Here is a 20,307-nt window from a genome sequence, read left to right as displayed (position 1 = left end):
GTTAGACACATGGCGTGTATGAACCACATCCAGAATCCCTATAACTAAAATCACTTTTCAGCGCTGTTTCCCATCTACCTCTCGGGCATTAACAGAACAGAGCTTTTGAACTTCCCAAGGAACACTGAGAAACAAGATCAAATATCGTCAAAATGGAAAGTTGTGCGAAGGTGAGCAGTAGTCCAGCCTTTCCAGTGCCCTGGATTGGTATTAGACCCGTCAGGACCGAATGTCAATTCTTCACCCGATGCATCATCATATAACTTCCCATGATCTGCCACCCTGCGCGTTTCGCCTTGATAATCCACATAGGCTGTGCCAGGGCGATCAGCAATAACGTCTACCATTTTTTTCTTGACGTCGACTGCGAGTCGATTCTTGAGGTCCCCCATAGAAGGGTGTCGACCTTCGTGCTCTCCATATAAATCTGCGTAGAAAGTTTTGGTATTAGAGGACATTGTGGGCTCTCTCTTCAGGGCATTGAGATTATTAAGAGACTAGTATGTATTCAGAGCAACAATTTGCCGCGGCGAGAGAGCGGACTTTATAGGCATAGGATGACACAGATGCGGCTAGCTATCGAATTCTTGATCATGTTACCGTTGGCCTAGATTCGTCGTGACCGCTCTGGCCAATGTCCCCGGTATGAATTCAGTGAACTGCGACCAACTGGGGTCGTTGGGCAAAGAGATCCTTGGTACAAACCTTCGTTGTACCCCACTACAGGTCATTTAGTCATTCGCTATTTAAATGTAATCACGAATTGATTTCTGGGCTTGGTTTTAGCTATGTCATGATAGATAGTGTTGAATCCAGACCACCGCCCTAAATAAGTCCTGATGAACCAAAGACCACTCAATGCTTCGGTGCTATGTATGCAGATGAAGCTTGGGTGCCGGTGCTCGCTAAGACAGACAGTAAAGCTAAGCCTTCAACTGCTAGTTATTTTCCTCCTTACGGCTAGCCTGTCTCTTGGGAATGAGTGAACTGCTATCATTTTCTGGCTACCACTAGGCCTAGGGATGTATGCGCTTTGGAGTTCCAAAGGCCTTGAGGTCATCATTCTGTCACCATCGGAGTCCCAGGATCACATGCACCAGGGCTAGGTCTTCGCATAGTTGCCATCGACGTGGTATATCTGGCTAAGCTACGGCTGTGGCGGGCCAGAAACTGGAACGGGTCATGGTTTACATCCGACGGAACGGATCTGGTGCCGTTTGCAGGAATTATTACAATCACTGCCATTATTGGCTTGATTGGTATAGGGATGATGCAGTCTATGCAAAGTAATAGATTCCATGAACGTCTAGATGTTAATTAGATTAAAGCTTACCTTGTTTCCGCGGGCTAGCTTCCCCACCAGATACTGCACTCCAGTGGTTATCCAAATGCTTTCAGGCGGTATGAAGTTCCGACCAATATGGGCACCTATAGCATCAGGGAGTTCTCAACATCTAGATAGAAATGAGCTGCTTCCGTGAAAAAGTGTGTTACAGTCAGTTTGGAAACAGCGGTCTTAGGCACTAGGCATACGTAACATTGGTTCTTGATTGATGCAAAGTGCAGTTTTGTTTTGCGTACATGCCTATATTGCTGCCATGAAGCAAGTTATTAAATACCGCCTTTGTCCAGATACAGCGTCCATATCGCTCTGGCTATCCACCCAAACACCATCCCCTGGCTGTCAACTAACTTATATCGGGTCTTACATCGCCCCTTCGCTATGACCGCTGTAGCGGGCTCCCCAATAAAGGCAAAAGCAAACATGGTGCCTGACTACGAGGTCAGGTTCCTGCTCAAGCCAACCGCAGTACTTAGCTCCGAAAATGAGCTAACGGGCACGGTCCTATCGACCTTCGATATGAACCCCATCGCCACAAAGATTAATGTCCAGTTTCTTGACAAGAGCTCCAAAGAGATATACAACGCCGGTTGGAGCGCTCGCATCCGCAAGGTCGAAAACGAGAACCTCGAGCTCACATATAAGAAAAGGTATGCCATCAAGGGCGGCGACGTTGATGCCGCCCTTGTTATGGCTGAGAACGATGGCTTCAACGATGGCAGCGCGAAGTACAAAGCGCAAGTCGAATGGGGTTATCTAAAGCAGACACTTTCAGTTAGCCGCAAAAAAACAGTGGCGGGTTCTGAGGATACTGAAATTAATCTACCGGAGACGAACGACTCGCGCAATATGTTAATAAACGAAGCACCGGCCAAGTTTGATAATTCGATTTCCGATAACTGGGGTACCAAAGCCTTAGCAGAGTCGCGGATTTTCGGCCCGATCCTTGTTAAGCGCTTTATTGGTTTGTGGAATAAGATTCCGCTATATCTCGAGATCTGGCCGCTCCGGAATCTCGATGGTACGGGGATCGACTACATCGTCGAGGCTTCTTTTAAGACAAAAGATCGCGATATAGCTTCGGATGAGCGGACTAATTTAACCGCTAACTTGGAGAGTGGAGGTTGGTTTCTCGCAGACGACTCGCTAAAGACAGAACTTATTATGGAGCGGTACTGATAGGGTAACATCATTGGATTCAAGAGAGTGCTTCTTGATGCCCATTTCCGTGAGACTCTTAGCTCTGTTGGGTCACAAGCAGGTTTTTTTTCTGGGTTATTTATTTGCTATCATGGAAATTGTGCTCTGTTGTTTCTTGTCAGAATGTTCCGGGATTATGTCTCGCTTCAGGACATTTAACAAAGAAGCGAGGTAAAAGTCAAATGTATAAGGGTTCTCTATATTTTACTCTAAGATGTTTCTATCTTCTATTCTTCTCTTGTTGTTTTACAGTCTACTTCCCTCTGGCTTTTTATGATAGTAACGGCGTGTGGTGAGTTGTATAGAAATTAACGCGTCAAGATAGTATATTTATTAATGCAGAAGCCCTAGAAAGTTACTTCAAGAATTAACTACCTAATTTTAGGCTTAGCGGTGTGGTACTAGCCACCACGGTGTGGTAGGAGCGAAGCTGGTGTGGCAGAAGCCATCGCAATGTGGCTGTATCAAGATATCGTGGAAATATACACCAGAGGTAATTTCACATTTGCATGGGATAAGCTTGCTGCGATTCGCGAATTCAAAGAGCAAATGGGTACTAATATGTAGCTGGCCTTTGGAAAGAGACGTTGGACACCGATCTACTTTGGTTCGCAGCAGACGCACCTGGCTGACGACTTCTGGAATGTCCATCCATGAAGATAGGTCACCTATAAAATGTTGACCACACGCAGAGCGTCAGGTCGTGGCCAAGCCCTGCGGAGCCCGCCATTTACACGGCACCTAGCTGGTCATGGGTGTCGGTTAACGGAATAGTTGTACTCGACCTGCTCGCGGAGGACGTCACTGACGAGTGTTTACGACAGGATTGATTTCCATATTCGACGTGACCCTGGAGGACAGAGTGCTAGGACAAGTACGCAAAAGAGGAGCGCCTGTGGCAGGCTCCCTGGACATAATCGGTCCTCTGGGCAAGATAGACAAGGTCCAGGGCGGCGATGACTGGTCTCTCTTTACCCGGCAAAACTCCTCTCCAATAGCAGCTCTGTTTCCTGACGTGTCGCAAGACGAGGATGATTTGACGGTTTCTACTGACCTCTGGTGCCTGCCTTGTCTTGCACTTACAACGCTCGACAAGAAACTATGGAACCGGGTGAGTTCACATGACATACAAGGACTTATGACTAGGAGGGTTGGGGGGCAGACAGGCTAAGTTCCGAAGAGTCGGGTTCTTCACTACGAAGCAGATGAAGGTGTCTCTACTGCAGAAGAAACTGTTAAAGGAGGCACCTTGCAAGGCCATACGGCTTATATAAAATAATGGGACTTTTAGGGAGAATTGCAGCTCAAGTTCCAGTATTATAATTAGTATTATGAATAAAACGTAGCAAATATAACCATAGATACCCCAACTCAACTCTGCATCCTTACTTGGATGCCAACTCGGAATAGAAATCAATCACCCCTCCAGGCTGAATAATACCAGTGCGATCCAAGTTCCCCCTTCCGCGAACATAAGGATCAAGCTTCCAATAGTTGACGCGCAACTTATCCATAAGCTCTTCCCTCGAGGACGCTGTCGTCTGCGCATCGCCTGCTGCAACCCATTCAGAGGTAGCAACGAGGAGCTCCTTTCCAATCGCCATTCTTTCAGACATCAGCTCATCACGCGTGGCAGTATCTCCCATCTTGTCATTCTCGCCTTCGACCGGCTCAAAAAACTGGAACGTCCAATCGTCCTTCCCGTTGAGGGATTTCACTAGCCGTTCTGGAGCAATGAACTGTTCTATCTCCGCGGTGGTGTAGGTGAAGTGGATCCGCGCAGCTAGGTCCGGCTCAATCCATCTTTTCATGGTTTTCCAGATGCCTATCTGTGGTTAGAGAGTTCTCGCAGGATGGCAGGGAAAAGGTAGGCAGGGAAAAGGTACCTGCAAAAGCCCACGGCGCGTTGTGGATGAGCATGGCGCCTAGGATTTCAGGATAGGCAGTTTGTGCGCACTCGATGAGGAATTTTGCAGCCGCATATTCCTGTCAATAGTTAGTATGCCAGCACACATGTAAGGTGAGTCAATTAGAATATACCATGTTCGACACCGAAAACCCCGTCATGTCAAAGACAACAGTCTAAATCTCTTAGTACCATAGCCCCTCTGCCCGGATAGAAGACATACCACATTCTCCACCGGCGGCACAAGAATAAGCCGCACAGTCTCAATCATATGCAGAATGACCCGATTCAGAACGTCACTCTTCTCCGTCGACTTGTGCAGTCGCCCCTGCAGGACCAAGACCGGACGGCCCGCACGATCAGTCCCGTGCATAAAGCACTTGCCGATGCGCAGCTGCTCCAGGAACGCCTGACTGATCTTCGCCCTCTGGGGGTCCGACTGGTCCCGGGAGTGCTGGAGCGCCTGTAGCTCGGTGTTTGCGACCATGTTGTCGTCCACGTTGATGTGCTTGTTGCGCCACATGAGCGCATGCACCAGCATGGCAAAGGCTTTGCCTGTGTCCCATTTGCGGGCTTGGAGGAAGCGTAGAAGGAAGCGGTCTGGGGATTCCTGCTTCAGCGCGTTTAGGAGACCTGTGAACAGGGCTTTTGAGGACACCGAGTCTAGAGCTTCTCGAAGGGACTTGAGGTCTGAGCGGCTGAAGTTGGTTTGCTGAAGGGACTGGGCTAGCTTGGGGGTATAGGCGGAGCCGTCGTCTTGGGATTTGCTGAGGTTGGGTCGGTGGACGGGCTGTGATGTATTAGACTTGTTGTATGGGTGACTTTTCAGTAGGGTAGACTTACTTCCAGCATGTTCAGGACGTAAGTCCACATCTGCTTGAGCTTCTCGTTTTGGTCGTGGGACAAGTTGCCCAGATGATCTGGGGCGATCTGGATGGCAGTCATGATGCGATTCTGGATGAGGGAGATTTCAAATTAAGTCGATGATGCTTCTACCAGAGCAATTGGCCATGACTGTCTCTATATAGGTGACTCCTGCCTGTACTAACACTCTCATAAGCACACATTACATGTGATGTCGTTGCATGTGAAGATGTTCGTGAAGCGACGATCTCTGATCCGCAGACCACGAATGGTCTTGGAGCAGTCGAGCCTGATCGTGTGGGGCGACATCTCAACATCATCTCAACATTTTATCTTCGGTAGCCTAGCTGCTGAGGCCACGTCTCTGATTGTACTCCGTTGGTCATTCCATTTGCGTTGATCGGCGGCGCTGGTGGTCGTGTATGGTTCGTTCTCTACCCGGGAAGAAGACCTCCGGTGCCGGGTGGCGCTAAGGCCAGGAACACATGTTGACGATCAAGCTGGTGATGCTATGTTCAGAGCGGGGGATTGACGGTATGAGTCAATGAAGGTGCCTGGAGGACAGAAACCATGTGAATTGAGATGCTGCATCCTGCGGGATGCTGGTTACCTGGCTATCCTGATATCCTGTGCGCAAGCTTGTGATAACGCCTGGTCCCTGTCATGCGTTCCTTAACTTCCTTAGGGGAGCCCAACTGCTCGCGCTCGTTACCATAGCAGGCATCGTGGTGTAGAGTCTTGAAAGTTCATGTTTATGTACGGCACTAAAGTGTCAGTAGAAGCTTGTTAACGACGGCATAGCTTCCCCCTGCATACGAATGTCATACACAACTCCGTCGTTCAGACCGCTGATATACCCGAAAAATCAAATATTGTAAAGAGAAAGAAACCGCGAAAACCGAGGATTAAACCTGTCCAAACCAACCGAAACTCCGACACTCTATCTCATCAAAACCGCCATAACATACATCATGATCGTAAAGAAGCCATCAAAGATGACTATGGGAGTTTCTTGGTGTCACCCGTCGGCTCTCCAAAGAACCACTGACCAAATTGTTTGAGGGTAGCCTCGTTCTTTTTACGCAAATCAAAAAGCCGCGTTGGACGCATCACTAAAGATGTGCCGTCGAAATATGCTTCGACCAAGCGAGCATGCTGCGGTCCCATGAACGAGAAGAGAAGGATCTGTGAAATTCTAGGTCAACTTTGCTTTTCTTGATGTATAGGGACCGGGTTGGTTATTACCGGTGCAATCATATGGTCCAGGAAGCGGGCCCGCCGCATTTGGGCGATGATCATGCGTAGGGCGATCATGACTTCTCCTGAAGTACTCGACCATCCACGCCGTTCAGATTGTTGTAGATCATAGCTTTTGCATGCGGATATGGGCCGTCCTTGACTTGATAAGCCTTCGCGGTTATGTATTCAGGAAAGGTATACCGATCCAGTGCAACGAAGGGTGCATCACCAAGGCTAAGGTAGTTGTCGTATCAGAAGCCCAGTCCACCGAGTAGGGAGGTTTGGAGGGGATCTGAAAAGGGAATGGGTAGGGGTATTACCTGACAGGAGACCACAGGCCATCGAGAGCCCTATCTCGTCGGAGCAATGCACAGGCATATACATAATGGGAAAAAATACTCCTCCATGTTCCGGCCACAGTCGATGGGCTTCCGATGGATTGCTGGGAGGGAGTCAAAATCCAAGAACCCTGACCGATCCCGGTCATAGTCGTCATCGGGATTTAGCAGCAAAGAAGCAGGATACGGGGTGAAAAAGGTCGGTCTGGGGGCGGCCTTTCCATCCAAGTCCATGGGGAGGATTTTGATGTGATGCGCCTCTCCTTCAGATGAATCAAATGCATGGGCGTCCAGACTGGCAACATGGTTTGTGACTGCGCGCAACGCAGCTCGTAGTTCGCGGCGCTTTGGAGACGCTGCGTAGGGCATGATGTAAATGGTAGAGAAATAAGGGCAGGCAGCACTACAAGGAATCTAGAATTATTAAGGGATCATCGAGAGGGGACAGTGCCTTTATAGCCACATCCCAAGGTTGTACCGAGAAGGTAGGTTGGTGAAGGAGATGTTTTGTTTGCCGCCAAGGCGGTGGGGGAAGGAGTTGGTAGGGAGCAGAATGAGGTCAAGCATGTTGTCCGCATCTACAAACAAAGCCTTATTCAGATATGTACCAGTACCTGATGAATGGCAATTACTGTTTCTTTCCAGAGCCTCAAGATATGTACATAAGACTTCCGCAAGGCTGCGGGTTGCCGTAATATATCTATCCCCCTTGCAGGCCACCACGTGGTGAGGGGTGATCTGGCCCCCACGTCTATTTATACAGACGGATAAATCGGGGATTTTTTTTCGATTCCATCCATTATCTCTATTATTATTGTCATTATTTTCTTTACCCAATTAAGCTGGGATCGATGTACGTATCTGGGTACCTGGGATCAATTGAATGCTCGATGCGGAAGTGGGGCTGACGAATGGATGAACGCAGCCGCACATGGAAAACGGAAATTCCCCCGATAGTTTAATTCCTTCGCTGCTTGCTTTCTTCTTCTCTTTTCGTCGCTTTCGCCGCTGCAAACCTTTCTTCTCTTCTTCTTATCCTGTTGCTGCCTCGACGATACACCAAAACCTCGCTTCCCCCCCTTTTTTATTTTTTATCAGTTGATGAAGTAAAACACTGTGGGCGATTGCTGCCTGGGGCCTTCTCGGCACCCACTTGTCGCGCCCACCACCCCATCTTTAATTAATCTTGTTTCCTCTTCTCCTGTCAACACTCCCATTAACCTCGAACCATTGCCTTTCTCCTCGTCATTGACCCCTCTTCTCGACCCCGTCCGCATCATGTTCGCCTGCTCAATGCCCGTTCTCCGCCTGTCCAGATCCCGCTTGTCGACGGCTGACTGCTAATCTTGACTCGGCGACTGATCGGCACGGTCCGGCCGCTTCATCCTCTTGTCGAACGTGCGCTCCGAGATTTTCACTCTCCCTTCCCTTTGCTTCCCTCCGAGGACTGCGTCGTCGCCTTCGTCCTACCGTGGTGTCAGACACCGGCTCTCGGTGCTCACCGTCATGTATTCCGCCATACTGCGGGGGGCCTCCTCCTCCATCCACCGGCTGACCGAAGTCAAAGCCCGCATTCCGTTTCTCAAAAACGTCCATGTCAATTTCATCCTTCTCCACTACACCTACATCATCTCCATGACTTTTCTCTCCTCCATCATCATTTACCCCGGGACGGAGCTGGCCTACATCGATGCCCTTTTCTTCTCCGCCGGCGCGGCCACCCAGAGCGGTCTCAACACCGTCGACTTCAACCTGCTCCATACCTATCAGCAAATCGTCCTGTACTGGGTTTCCATGCTGACTACCCCCATCTTCATCCACACCATCCTCGTCTTCGTACGCCTCTACTGGTTCGAGAAACGCTTCCAACACGTCGCTCGCGATGCCCGCGCATTACGTCAGTCCCGATCCCGCATGCGCACCATCAGTCAGGACAAGGATAGCATGTCGCACGGCCGAGAGGAGATGGGGGTCGGAGGTCGTTCGATCGTGGTGCTACGGAATACGCTGAGAAACCAGGGCACCGCTCAAGAACCAGGCTCGCCCAAACGCTCACCCCCCAGTGACTCGGGATCGGCATCCTCTGGGGCCCCCGGGGAGAGTGCGAGAACGTCGGGAGACGAACAGGACGAGGAACAGGACGAGAGCCCTGGGACGTCCCTGCGAATGCGCTTTGGTAGCTTACGGGTGCCGGCACAACTCAGCCCTGAACAGCACATTGCCTTCCTGGAAAACCAACGACGCAACACGGGCGCTCTGCGGATTCCCAGTCCCCGGGAGTACGACCGCGGTGGCGTGCCGCAAGTGCTGGATGAGGGGAATGCGGAAGTCACGCGTACGGGCAGCCGACAGTCGGACGAGCCACGGAGTCCCCGTGATGCAGAGGAGAGCGACCATGTGGGGCCGATGGTCGGTCCGCATATTACCATCAACGAGCCTGATATGATCCGCACCAAGACGCGGAACTCGACCTTCCCTCGCATGGATACACGCCCGACCGTGCGCGAGACCAAGGACCCCGGCGACCCGTCGTCTCCGCTCACTCGCATCGCCACTCGCCGTCCGACCATCACCGGCGTCTTTCGCTCCTTGACCCATGAACGGGAGCGCACGACTCTGCCATATCTGAGCTGGAATGCCACAGTAGCCCGGAATTCCAACTTTGTCGACTTGACCGAGGAGCAACGGGATGAACTAGGTGGCATCGAGTACCGCGCCCTGAAGACGCTGGCCGTCGTTCTCATCTCGTACTATGTCTTTTTCCACCTTCTCGGCATCATCTGTCTGGTGCCGTGGATCCTGACCACGCGCTGGGGTTCGGTTGTCACTGAAATTGGCCAAGGACGCCCATGGTGGGCCATTTTTACCGCGGCTTCCTCCTTCAACGATGTCGGATTCAGCATTACCCCGGACTCTATGATGGGGTTCGCGGATGCAATCTTTCCCCTACTCCTCAACGGTTTCCTCATTGTGATCGGCAATACTGGGTTCCCCTGCATGCTACGCCTGATCATCTGGGCCTTGTCCAAATTCACTCGCAAGGAGACCCCCCTATGGGAAGAATTGAAGTTTCTTCTCGACCATCCCCGCCGCTGTTTCACGCTTTTGTTCCCCCGAAACGCAACCTGGTGGCTCTTTGCAATCCTGGTTGCCCTGAACGGGATCGATCTGATTTTCTTCATCATTCTGGATCTGAATAATCCCACCGTCACCGACTTCCCGGTGGGCATCCGCATCTTGGACGGTCTCTACCAGGCGACGTGTACCCGGACGGCCGGGTTTTCTGTTGTGTCTCTGGCAGACCTGCATCCGGCGGTCCAGGTTTCCTACATGATAATGATGTACATCTCCGTCTTCCCGATCGCCATCTCCCTGCGCAGGACCAATGTGTATGAAGAAAAGAGCCTGGGCATCTACCCAGGGGCTGACGATGATGACGATAGCGAGAACCAAACCACTCCCAATTATATCGGAGCCCATTTGCGTCGACAACTGGGTTTCGATTTGTGGTACGTCGTTCTTGGACTCTTCATCATTTGCATCGTGGAGGGCGGTCGTCTGCAGCGGAAGGACGAGTATGCATTCCAGATCTGGTCCGTGCTCTTCGAGGTCATTTCTGCATACGGTACCGTCGGGTTGTCCTTGGGCTATCCCGGAGTGAATGCTTCCTTTTGCAGCCAGTTTCAGGTAATCTCCAAACTGGTGATTATAGCAATGCAGGTCCGTGGAAGACATCGTGGTCTGCCGTATGCCCTGGACCGTGCCATCTTGTTACCCTCCGAGGCCCTCAACCAGAAGGAGATCGTCGACGCCGAGCGACGCATGCGCCGACGAGCCTCGAGCCTGGCACAGACGTCGACTTTTGACTATGCCAATAGCCAGGCTCGGGAGGATGGAGCTTCCACCGGGTTGGACCGCAAGGATGGGCCATCGCAGGGCGAGCCCATCATGCGACGTCAATCGACCTTTCGCTCCCAGCAGTCACGCTAATTATCATATTAATAAGTTTCTCTTCTACTGTTTTATATTTGTTCCTAGTGGCTGTGGAGAGTGGATGTCCTACCAGCTGTTATGGACTGATCAACCTTTGGTCTACAATTTGTTCTTTGACTAGGGATTGGTTACGTGTTTGGGGGTGTTGTTTGAGTTTGAGGATGTTTGCTTTTGTAATTAGCTAGATAGAGTGATGCAGGCCTTGATGTCTGTACTGTATATGATCCAATACACCTCGCACAGCCGGCTGTGTTGTCTTTAAAATGAAGGATGTCGTGCTGATACTTCTAACATACTTTGTCTAATATCTAGATCTAGTTCATTCATATACAACACTCCCCAATACAAGCCTTCCTATCACAAAGGAAAAGAATCAAAGACGAGAAACAAACTCCTCCCCCGGCCGCAAGATCGTCTGCTGCGTCATACTCGCCAGCAACCGCCCATTCGCATCCCACATGCGGCCCTCATTATACGCACGCGCGTTCCCCGCAACGACCGTCTTCTGCTCCGTCGTATGCCACTCATTCAGCCGCATATCATACGCAAACACCCGCAGCGAAAAGTCCAGTGTGGCGCACGCACTCGCCTGCAGCAGCGGATACCCACTATGCAGCGCCGGAATATACGCCAGCCCTGTATCTAAATGGAACGCCACGGCAGCGACCTGCTCGGCCTCCGTGTCCAGCGGCGCGCGCACCCGGAACCGCTCCTTGGTGATCTTCCCCGGCACCGCAGGCTGTCGATCCCTAGCCCGAAGTGTGCCACCTCTCTCAGCCGCTGACCCCTCCATATCCAGCGGCTGGATCTCGATAAACGCCTCGATCTCCCGGTACATGCCCACATGCTCGGCGATCGGCTCGTCCTGCCGACACCGCTGCTTCACGCCCGTCAGCGAGGCGCTCCCCTCCGGCGCGATCGAGTACGCGACCATGCTGCGCGGCTCGGCGATGTGGAAGTCCGCCAGCGCGACGACGCACAGCCGGTGCGCGCCGTCGTCGCCGCGCTGCGTTAGCTCGATGTGTCGCGTGCGGAAGCTCTTCCCGTCGCGGAGGGGGCGCACGCGGCAGAAGAGCTTGCGGTCGGTCGTCGCGGAGCGGAGGAAGTGCCCGCACAGCGAGTACAGGTGGTAGGACCGGGTGACGGTGTGGTAGGCGGCGGTCACGGCGACGGCGAGGAGGTTGCCGCCGAAGGCGTTCGGGGTCAGGGTGCCCGGGCGGGTTGGGTTGGTGGTCGAGTGGAAATGGCCTGGGGAGAGGGGCTGGACGGAGATTTGATGTTTGAGGCTCATTTTGCTGGTATTGTTGGTGGGATTGTGGTGGGAGGATGTGGGTTTACTGCTTGTATGTATATACCTTGAGATGGCGATATGGAGCGTCTGGTGGGACTTCGGTGTCGCCGAAAACCTGTTCAGATCGGCTTAAATCGGGCATGATGACTGCTGAATTGGTGCTTGTGCTGGTGGACAGGTCTGGGATGTCCGTTAACCTCTATGTTTATCGCTTAATCGACGCAATGGACTGTTGATATGTATTCCTATCCCATCGCGTATGGACTATCGAAGTATAATAAACTTTATGACCTCAGGACCTGGCTTGTAACCGGTTTGCATATGCATACAAAGTCATTGTCATTCATGGAACCAGAACCACTATCAGAGGCTGCTTCTACCGTCATTCTAGCCTGTCCTACCACATTCTGGGCAACGTGCGTTGGTAGTGACATGGACTTGGGACGCCACCAGTCTGACTTCTCCGGTGCTTCTCCTATACTTGTGTGGACGTGCCAGTCCACTGGACCCATTGGTGGAAAATTCATGCTGTTCTTCCGTCTTTATGTACCCCAGCTGCAACCAGCTTCACTATCGTTATGCTCTTAATGGACGGACGTGCTGGCCAAGTCCGGGATTTGGCGGTTGGAGATCTGCGGGGAGCTCTCCACATAACATCTGTTGTTTATAGCTTCCCGGACAGCCGGAGAATGCCAACGTAGTTGATTGCTCGTAGGAAGTGTGGGGTTGTCAATAATAATGAGGTGTTATACACTCCTTTAGCAGCATAGTCTTGTATGGGGTTGCGGGGAAATTGCTTACTGAATGTAGCGTCTTTATACTTCATTGCCTGGTCTGATGTATACCTCGTGGCTCATGTACTTCTGTGATTCCATCCACCCAGTGCTCTGTTGATCCCAAGATCCTATCCGTAGGTCCGATGTTCATGTATAGCAAGATATTGAAGCCTATAAGGTATTGAACCAGATTAAACCACGACAACTTGTGAGAACTGTCTGGGGGACTCACGATCGACTGCTGACCCCCGCATATGCACTCCATATAGCATATAGTTGTGATCCCAGCTCATACTAAACGTTGTCCCCTCTTGGACATGCTCTAGGCCTTATAAAATTGAGCAAAACACCCATCCTATGCGGGGAACAACCCCGAATTAACTCTTGGTATACGCGTTCTGCATAACAATGTACTGTCTCCCCTCACAGTCCTGTGGGGTAGACTCAATCCATAGGTATAAATTCGATGATAAGTCCAGCATGGACAAAAGGACCTTCCCTCATACAATCAACAGTGTCGAAGTATCATCTCACAATGACTATTCCAGACGAAGTCGACATCATCATCTGCGGTGGTGGAAGCTCCGGCTGTGTCCCGGCAGGCCGCTTGGCCAACCTCGATCCCAGTCTTTCTGTTCTGTTGATCGAGGCTGGAGAAGACAATCTCAACAACCCATGGTAGACATCTCTCCTCGTGTACTGGGTGGATGCTCATAGTGATAGGGTGTACCGTCCGGGGATCTACCCCCGTAACATGAAGCTGGACTCCAAGACAGCTTCATTCTACTACTCACGTCCGTCTGAGCACCTCGATGGACGTCGTGCAATCGTCCCATGTGCCAATATCCTTGGCGGAGGAAGCTCCATCAACTTCATGGTATGGTCACACCGCATGTACATCGACAGCTGCTGACGAGGGCAGATGTACACTCGCGCGTCAGCCTCCGACTATGATGACTTCCAGGCCGAAGGCTGGAAGACCAAGGATCTTGTACCCCTGATGCGGAAGCATGAGACCTACCAGCGGGCGTGCAATAACCGTGAGCTCCACGGCTTCGACGGCCCCATCAAGGTCTCCTTCGGGAACTATACGTACCCGATTATGCAGGACTTCCTCCGGGCTGCAGAGTCCCAGGACATTCCCATCACGGATGACCTACAGGACCTGAAGACAGGGTACGCCCCCCTCTCTTTGCTGCCAATGCATTGCTAAATCTTAGTTCCAGCCACGGAGCCGAGCACTGGTTGAAGTGGATCAACCGGGACACTGGTACGTCGATCCCTCTCTGCCTAACCTACACTCCCGCTAAGGAACGCAGGACGTCGCAGCGATGCCGCCCACGCCTACGTCCACAGCACCAGAGCAAAACAATCAAACCTCCATCTCAAGTGCAACACCAAAGTGGACAAGGTCATCATTGAGAACGGCCGCGCCGTAGGCGTCGCCACAGTCCCCTCCAAGCCGCTGGATGGCCATGACCCCCCGCGGAAGATCTTCCGGGCTCGCAAGCAAATCATCATCAGCTCCGGGACTCTGAGCTCGCCGCTCATCCTGCAACGGTCTGGCATTGGTGACCCTGAGAAGCTGCGCGCAGCGGGAATCAAGCCCCTCGTGAATCTTCCGGGCGTGGGCCGCAATTTCCAGGACCACTATCTCACCTTTTCGGTGTTCAGGGCTAAGCCTGACGTGGAGTCTTTTGACGACTTTGTTCGTGGAGACCCTGAGGTGCAGAAGAAGGTGTTTGACGAGTGGAATCTCAAGGGGACGGGTCCGCTGGCGACGAATGGCATCGACGCTGGCGTGAAAATCCGTCCGACTGAGAAGGAATTGGAGGAGATGAAGAAATGGCCGACTCCGGAGTTTGTGGACGGCTGGGAGACTTACTTTAAGAATAAGCCTGACAAGCCGGTCATGCATTATTCTGTCATTGCTGGGTAAGATGTCCTTCGAGAATGATAAGAGGGAAGGGTGATATGCTGACAACACTAGTTGGTTCGGAGACCACATGCTCATGCCTCCTGGCAAGTTCTTTACCATGTTCCATTTTCTGGAATACCCCTTCTCCCGCGGGTTCACCCATGTCAAGTCCGCAGACCCGTACGAGAACCCCGATTTCGATGCGGGATTCATGAACGACAAACGTGACATGGCGGCTATGGTCTGGGGGTACATCAAGTCTCGCGAGACGGCCAGACGGATGAGCTCCTACGCGGGCGAAGTGACGGCTATGCATCCCCATTTTGCGTACGACTCACCTGCCCGGGCGTTTGACCTTGACCTGGAGACAACCAAGGCGTATGCCGGGCCGAACCATATCACTGCCGGTATCCAGCATGGTATGTAATACCCCTTGACTCCCATAGCTCTCGACGGACTACTAACTTCAGCAACAGGATCCTGGTCTCATCCTCTCGAGAAAGGAAATCCCTCCTTGGAGACCCACCTGAACTCCCATAGACAAGATACCAGGAACGAACTGCAGTATAGCAATGAAGATATCAAACACATCGAGAAATGGGGTAAGACGAGCCACTCTTGAGAAATCTGCATGGCTGACACGCTCCAAAGTCCAACGCCATGTCGAAACCACCTGGCACTCCCTCGGCACCTGTAGCATGGCGCCTCGGGAGGGCAACTCTCTGACCAAACACGGTGGCGTTGTCGACGAACGTCTCAACGTGCACGGAGTCGAGGGCTTGAAGGTGTGCGATCTGTCCATCTGCCCGGACAATGTGGGCTGCAATACGTTTAGCGTGAGTGTCTCTATATATCAACGTTTATCCCTCGACTGCTAACATGGGCTGCAGACTGCGCTCTTGATCGGTGAAAAGTGCGCCATGCTCGTCGCGGAGGATCTGGGATATTCTGGGGCTGCGTTGGAGATGAGAGTGCCGACTTACCATGCTCCTGGAGAGTTTACTGGGCTTGCTCGACTGTAAAGTTGATTTGATGTATCTACGCTTTGATGCTTAGTGCTTTCAGTTCGGTAGTAGTCGAATTCAATGGTTTCTTCCTGCCCACACCATCCCAATCTCCATTCCCTTGGTCTTCGGGCCGCGTATAGTTCGAGTTTCGACCTCGCTAAGCTGCTTTTCCACGTCGCGAGAATAACGTGGTCAACCTGCCTGTGAGCACTACCGCCACGGGCCTGATCATGATGTCGCTAAAGGCACGGCCGGATACTATAGACGCGGTGAAGGAGCTCAGTGCGGTGGACATAATTGCGGGCCATTTTGACCTGGATGGGTTGTCAAAGTAGTGGTCCGTTTTAGGCCTAACTACTTGGTCTAAACTGGTCATATCAAGCTCATATTAACATCATATTTCCAACTGTACGCCAACTCTACTTACGCATTGAGTCATAGTAATTGCTCACATGGGAAATCTGAGTCGTACTTTGAACTCAGGAAGTATCAGTGGAAATATTTGATATCTTGAAAACTCGTGCGCTTTCAAATCAAGCCAGGCCTCTGTGTAACCAGGTTGGTATATTACTATTGACTCCAGCTCTCATCTCCACGTCACCTCCCGAAGACCACGATATTTTCCAAGAGGGTCCCATCGTCCAAGCTGCATTGGACGTAGGAATCCAAGAATGGGACGAGCAGGCCTGGAAGAGACACAACCTCATGCGCCCCTCGTGCGCATAGCCGCCAAAGCCCTAGCGGACAAGGAGATTCCTATCGTCGAGTACGGCCAGCAGATACAGTGGCGCCATGGAGACCCTGTGGGCCTTCTAGTACGCAACGAAACTCCTTGTGGTCGTTGAGTACTGCTAACTTCCGTGTCCTAGCTTGTCGAATGGGCAGTCCCTGATGCACTGCTGTCCGTCGCATCGCAGATTTTATCAGACTGTGGATTCCCACGGGGCCCCTCAGACATACGCTTCACCGACAGATACAAAAAATGGGAGCAAGCTGCCATGATTCACCCGCTATTTGGGAGCCCAGTATACATCTACCCGTTGTCGTTTGTCGGACTTGCGCTCGAGGACACGGTCGAAGTCCCAGCTGCCTTTGATCACACGTTGAGGATTTTGACGCCCAAACCTCGCGTGTATATGCAGTCATTGATCTGTCATCTCCTGAGTCACCCGGTTCGTGATAAATTCCGAGATCGAGTGGAAGGTGATCTACTGTCTTTTATATCCTTTCATATTCTGGGTGAAGAGCCGCTAGATACCAAGCATGGTGACTGGGAAGATAAGGAGAGCGAGGAACATTTCAAGAAGAGACTTGGAGAGGCTGTGAGGGAGATGAAAACTTGGGGTTGGGATGCTGATGAGGAGTATTTGCGCATTGCTGAATCTGTCGTTCGCGACTGTCGGTCTATCTTTCAACTGTCTAATTGTGGTTGAGTGAAGTGAAACAAGAGTAACAGAAGATACCAGTTGAAGATGGAAGTGAAGTGAAGTCAGCTTTTTCCTGTTTCCCTTCTCCCTTCTTCTCGCAGTCTTCTCTATTTCCTTCATCTCACCTCCTACCCCCTCCTACTGCCTGTGGGCGTACAAGTCTCCAGGTCAGTTATTGAACTGAGGAGTCCTTCCTTATCTCAAAGTCAAGTCCATGAGAAGCGCCATTCTGATACTTCGCTCAACAGACCTACCCAACCTCCTCATCCCCTATCTTCCTCCACTTGGTTCTCCATTCAGTGGACTCTGCCTATCCTCTCCCCGCCAGCTGTCTGCGGCCTGATTCCATCATACAGCTGTCTCGGCAGATCTGATGTTTCTCTTTCGCCTCTTCACCACACCCTCAAACACCACCCAGATGCAGAGCACACAGACTCCTCCAGAGAAGCCAGGCGCCATCCCCGTCACCGAAAATGGCAATCGAACCATCACCGTAAACGAGTACGAGACGATCTGGGGCGTCGGCAGCAAAAAAGAGCGTCTCCTAAAGCAAAGCGAAACATTTGATGTCGACTCCAAGATCCTCATCGAAAACAGCTCATACTTCAGCTCGATGTTCCGAGGCCGGTGGCGCGAGAACTCTACCCCGATCGTCCTGGAAGACACCAGACCCCGGAGCATGGAGATCTGGCTGCGCGCCTTCCACGGGTCTCTGGACGGGCTGCCTCTCGAATCCGTCACCATAGAAGAAACCTGGCATCTCGTCGCGACAGCGGACAAGTACTGCTTCTCTTTGGAGGAGCTCTCCACCTGGTTCAGGCAGTGGTTCGATCTCCAGCAGAAAAAGGACGAGCGCGGCGAGTACGACGACCTCGACGACAACGAATTCGAGAAGCGCCTGCTCTACCCCTGTTTCAAGTTCGACTGCGCTGCCGGGTTCCAGACCATCACCAAACAACTAGTCTACGATGTGGACGGCCACATCGAGGAAAGAAACCCCACCCGTGTGCTCCAGATGCATCTCCCCTCCCGCGTCATTCAGCAGCTCAACGTAGCCCGCGGACGCCTCCGCGCCATCCTCCACCGCGACCTGTTCGAGCAAATCAAGCTTATCGTGGATTATGACTCATGTGCCTGCAAGGCGTTGACGGTGTACCACTACGAGCACGAGCTGCGTCGGATCGGGATCTGGCCGCTGGAGGAGACAGCGTGGAAGCTGAGTATCAATACACTGCTGGAGCGGCTCGGCCGGTTCGATGAAGAGAGGATGCGGAAGCGGATCGCTGAGGGTCTGGGAGAGAAGCGGCTGTGTCGGCTGTGTAATCAGTCTTTGGGGCAGGTGGTGAAAAAGGCGGCTGATGTTGTGAGGAAGTACTTCGATGGGCTGTGCCTCGATTGTATGGACACTAGTAAGAGCATGACCGGGTTGAAGGAGTACCATGACGACTACTGGCGGCACAACGAAGTCCGCGACAGATATGACTCTCTTTGTCGCATCCGTCATGGGGAGCCGACTTGGTACTTTTCGTTCATGGGACGGCGCGAGAGGAGCAGTCTGGCGGGTTAAATTGGGGTTCGATGACGGCAATTTGATGAATGGGAATGGGTGAAGGCTCTCTAGTCTAGCATGCTACGTCTTTCAATTGGCAGGCATACTGTATCAGGTTTCGAGATGATCGCTTGGACAAGTTTACTTCATAGGCGGTTCTCTGTTAAAATGCATTGGCTTAAGGGGCTAGTAAGCCTTGAAAAGATTGTTACATACATATTGAATGGTCAACACATGGGGTATATCGCACAACAAAATCATAGACACGTAAATCATACAACTACCTGCGATGGGCCGGGAGCGGCGGGGCGGTGCTCTCAATATGCGAGACAAACGTCTTGCACTCGGTATCTTCCCACGGATGGACAACGCGGCCGGCAGGACGGGGCGCATGGGTATAATCGTTCAGCATGAACGCAGGGTCGACGAAGTCGGGCAGTTTCGCTGCACCATTCCTCCGCGGACTAGAGTCAAAACGGTGGGAGCGGACGAGGAAGACGAGCCGACCCAAGACGCCAAACTCCAGCTTCAGCTTGATGCTGTAGACGAGCGACTTGAGGGTGGTCTGGATGACAAAAAAGTTGAGGTACTCGACAACGAGAAGGATGACGTCGAGGGCGATGATGAGCAGGTTGATACCGAGCAGTTGGTACATGATTTTGCGGTTGATGTGGGCGTGGCGGCCGCCGGCGGACGAGGGCGGCGACACGCGCAGGATCTTGACGGTCTCGAGGATGTACAGGCCGGAGAGGACGAATTCCTGCAGACAGAAGCCGGTGAGCTGGATGCGCTCCATGACGGTGTAGGCGGAGACCCAGCGGGCGCGGCCGGAGGGGGCGAAGTTGGAGCCGTAGGTGAGCACGGTGGTGGGGATGTGCAGCAGTATGGCGTCGACGATGATCATGGCCAGCACGCGGCGGTGGACGCGGGGGTTCTGGATGACCAGGTTGAGGCGCGACAGGAGGACGAGGGCCTGGCCGGTGACCATGAAGTACCAGCCCAGGGTTCGAGAGCGAGATGGAGAACCAGAGCGGGGGCGAAATTGTAGTATTTGAGCAGGAAGCTGATGGACTGCGGGAGGATGCCGAGGACGGCGGAGAGCAGCAGACTCCAGAAGTAGAGGCCGCGATATCGCTTGAAGGTCATGAAGATGAGCACGATCAGCTCGATGGCGTTGTACATGGCGATGCCGAGGAAGGTGGTGAAGACGACCTTGACGTGGAAGTTGTCGCCATGGTAGGCGCCCACGATGCCATCCAGGGCGTTGTCGTTGGCCATGGTCGCTAGCGACCCATCCTATTGTTCCGAGCGACCATGAGGGAGGATGAGGGAGAAGAGTAGGAGAAGAGTAGGATGAGGGTAGGAGGAAGTGGTGGAAGTGTCGAAGTGGAGACACAGAAGAATCCGGGGGAGTCTGCGGGTCATCACCGAATCCGGGCAGATTTAGGCGAGAAAAG

General features: G+C 52.3%; 9 protein-coding genes across 9 annotated transcripts; 4 read left to right on the top strand and 5 right to left on the bottom strand.

The window, feature by feature from the left end:
* Positions 1-137: 137 nt before the first annotated feature.
* On the bottom strand, positions 138-458 carry ATEG_09194 (uncharacterized protein; the record flags this gene model as incomplete). The annotated part of the gene is made up of 1 exon (XM_001217815.1): positions 138-458. One exon carries the CDS (start codon positions 456-458, stop codon positions 138-140), a length of 321 nt encoding a protein of 106 aa, XP_001217816.1.
* A 1,307-nt stretch (positions 459-1,765) lies between these two features.
* ATEG_09193 (uncharacterized protein) lies at positions 1,766-2,964 on the top strand (the record flags this gene model as incomplete). Its single annotated transcript, XM_001217814.1, has 3 exons — positions 1,766-2,465; positions 2,795-2,834; positions 2,928-2,964. The coding sequence occupies 3 exons, from the start codon at positions 1,766-1,768 to the stop codon at positions 2,962-2,964; spliced, it is 777 nt and encodes a 258-aa protein (XP_001217815.1).
* A 963-nt stretch (positions 2,965-3,927) lies between these two features.
* ATEG_09192 (CRAL-TRIO domain-containing protein) lies at positions 3,928-5,393 on the bottom strand (the record flags this gene model as incomplete). The annotated part of the gene is made up of 4 exons (XM_001217813.1): positions 3,928-4,367; positions 4,429-4,528; positions 4,672-5,238; positions 5,292-5,393. 4 exons carry the CDS (start codon positions 5,391-5,393, stop codon positions 3,928-3,930), a joined length of 1,209 nt encoding a protein of 402 aa, XP_001217814.1.
* A 1,229-nt stretch (positions 5,394-6,622) lies between these two features.
* ATEG_09191 (uncharacterized protein) lies at positions 6,623-7,258 on the bottom strand (the record flags this gene model as incomplete). The annotated part of the gene is made up of 2 exons (XM_001217812.1): positions 6,623-6,785; positions 6,951-7,258. 2 exons carry the CDS (start codon positions 7,256-7,258, stop codon positions 6,623-6,625), a joined length of 471 nt encoding a protein of 156 aa, XP_001217813.1.
* Positions 7,259-8,395: 1,137 nt separating this feature from the next.
* Positions 8,396-10,879, top strand: ATEG_09190 (potassium ion transporter; the record flags this gene model as incomplete). The annotated part of the gene is made up of 1 exon (XM_001217811.1): positions 8,396-10,879. One exon carries the CDS (start codon positions 8,396-8,398, stop codon positions 10,877-10,879), a length of 2,484 nt encoding a protein of 827 aa, XP_001217812.1.
* Positions 10,880-11,524: 645 nt separating this feature from the next.
* On the bottom strand, positions 11,525-12,173 carry ATEG_09189 (uncharacterized protein; the record flags this gene model as incomplete). The annotated part of the gene is made up of 2 exons (XM_001217810.1): positions 11,525-11,759; positions 11,863-12,173. 2 exons carry the CDS (start codon positions 12,171-12,173, stop codon positions 11,525-11,527), a joined length of 546 nt encoding a protein of 181 aa, XP_001217811.1.
* A 1,311-nt stretch (positions 12,174-13,484) lies between these two features.
* Positions 13,485-15,889, top strand: ATEG_09188 (GMC family oxidoreductase; the record flags this gene model as incomplete). The annotated part of the gene is made up of 9 exons (XM_001217809.1): positions 13,485-13,627; positions 13,673-13,826; positions 13,872-14,125; positions 14,170-14,219; positions 14,269-14,884; positions 14,940-15,286; positions 15,344-15,469; positions 15,519-15,703; positions 15,758-15,889. 9 exons carry the CDS (start codon positions 13,485-13,487, stop codon positions 15,887-15,889), a joined length of 2,007 nt encoding a protein of 668 aa, XP_001217810.1.
* Positions 15,890-16,545: 656 nt separating this feature from the next.
* On the top strand, positions 16,546-18,868 carry ATEG_09187 (uncharacterized protein; the record flags this gene model as incomplete). Its single annotated transcript, XM_001217808.1, has 4 exons — positions 16,546-16,689; positions 16,744-17,237; positions 17,359-17,468; positions 17,658-18,868. 4 exons carry the CDS (start codon positions 16,546-16,548, stop codon positions 18,866-18,868), a joined length of 1,959 nt encoding a protein of 652 aa, XP_001217809.1.
* A 262-nt stretch (positions 18,869-19,130) lies between these two features.
* ATEG_09186 (uncharacterized protein) lies at positions 19,131-20,128 on the bottom strand (the record flags this gene model as incomplete). Its single annotated transcript, XM_001217807.1, has 2 exons — positions 19,131-19,823; positions 19,877-20,128. The coding sequence occupies 2 exons, from the start codon at positions 20,126-20,128 to the stop codon at positions 19,131-19,133; spliced, it is 945 nt and encodes a 314-aa protein (XP_001217808.1).
* Between the last annotated feature and the right edge of the window lie 179 nt (positions 20,129-20,307).

This window comes from Aspergillus terreus, genomic scaffold (genome assembly GCF_000149615.1).
Source record: "Aspergillus terreus NIH2624 scaffold_14 genomic scaffold, whole genome shotgun sequence".
NCBI classification, from domain to species: domain Eukaryota; kingdom Fungi; phylum Ascomycota; class Eurotiomycetes; order Eurotiales; family Aspergillaceae; genus Aspergillus; species Aspergillus terreus.
This window is presented reverse-complemented; position numbering and strand designations above follow the sequence as displayed.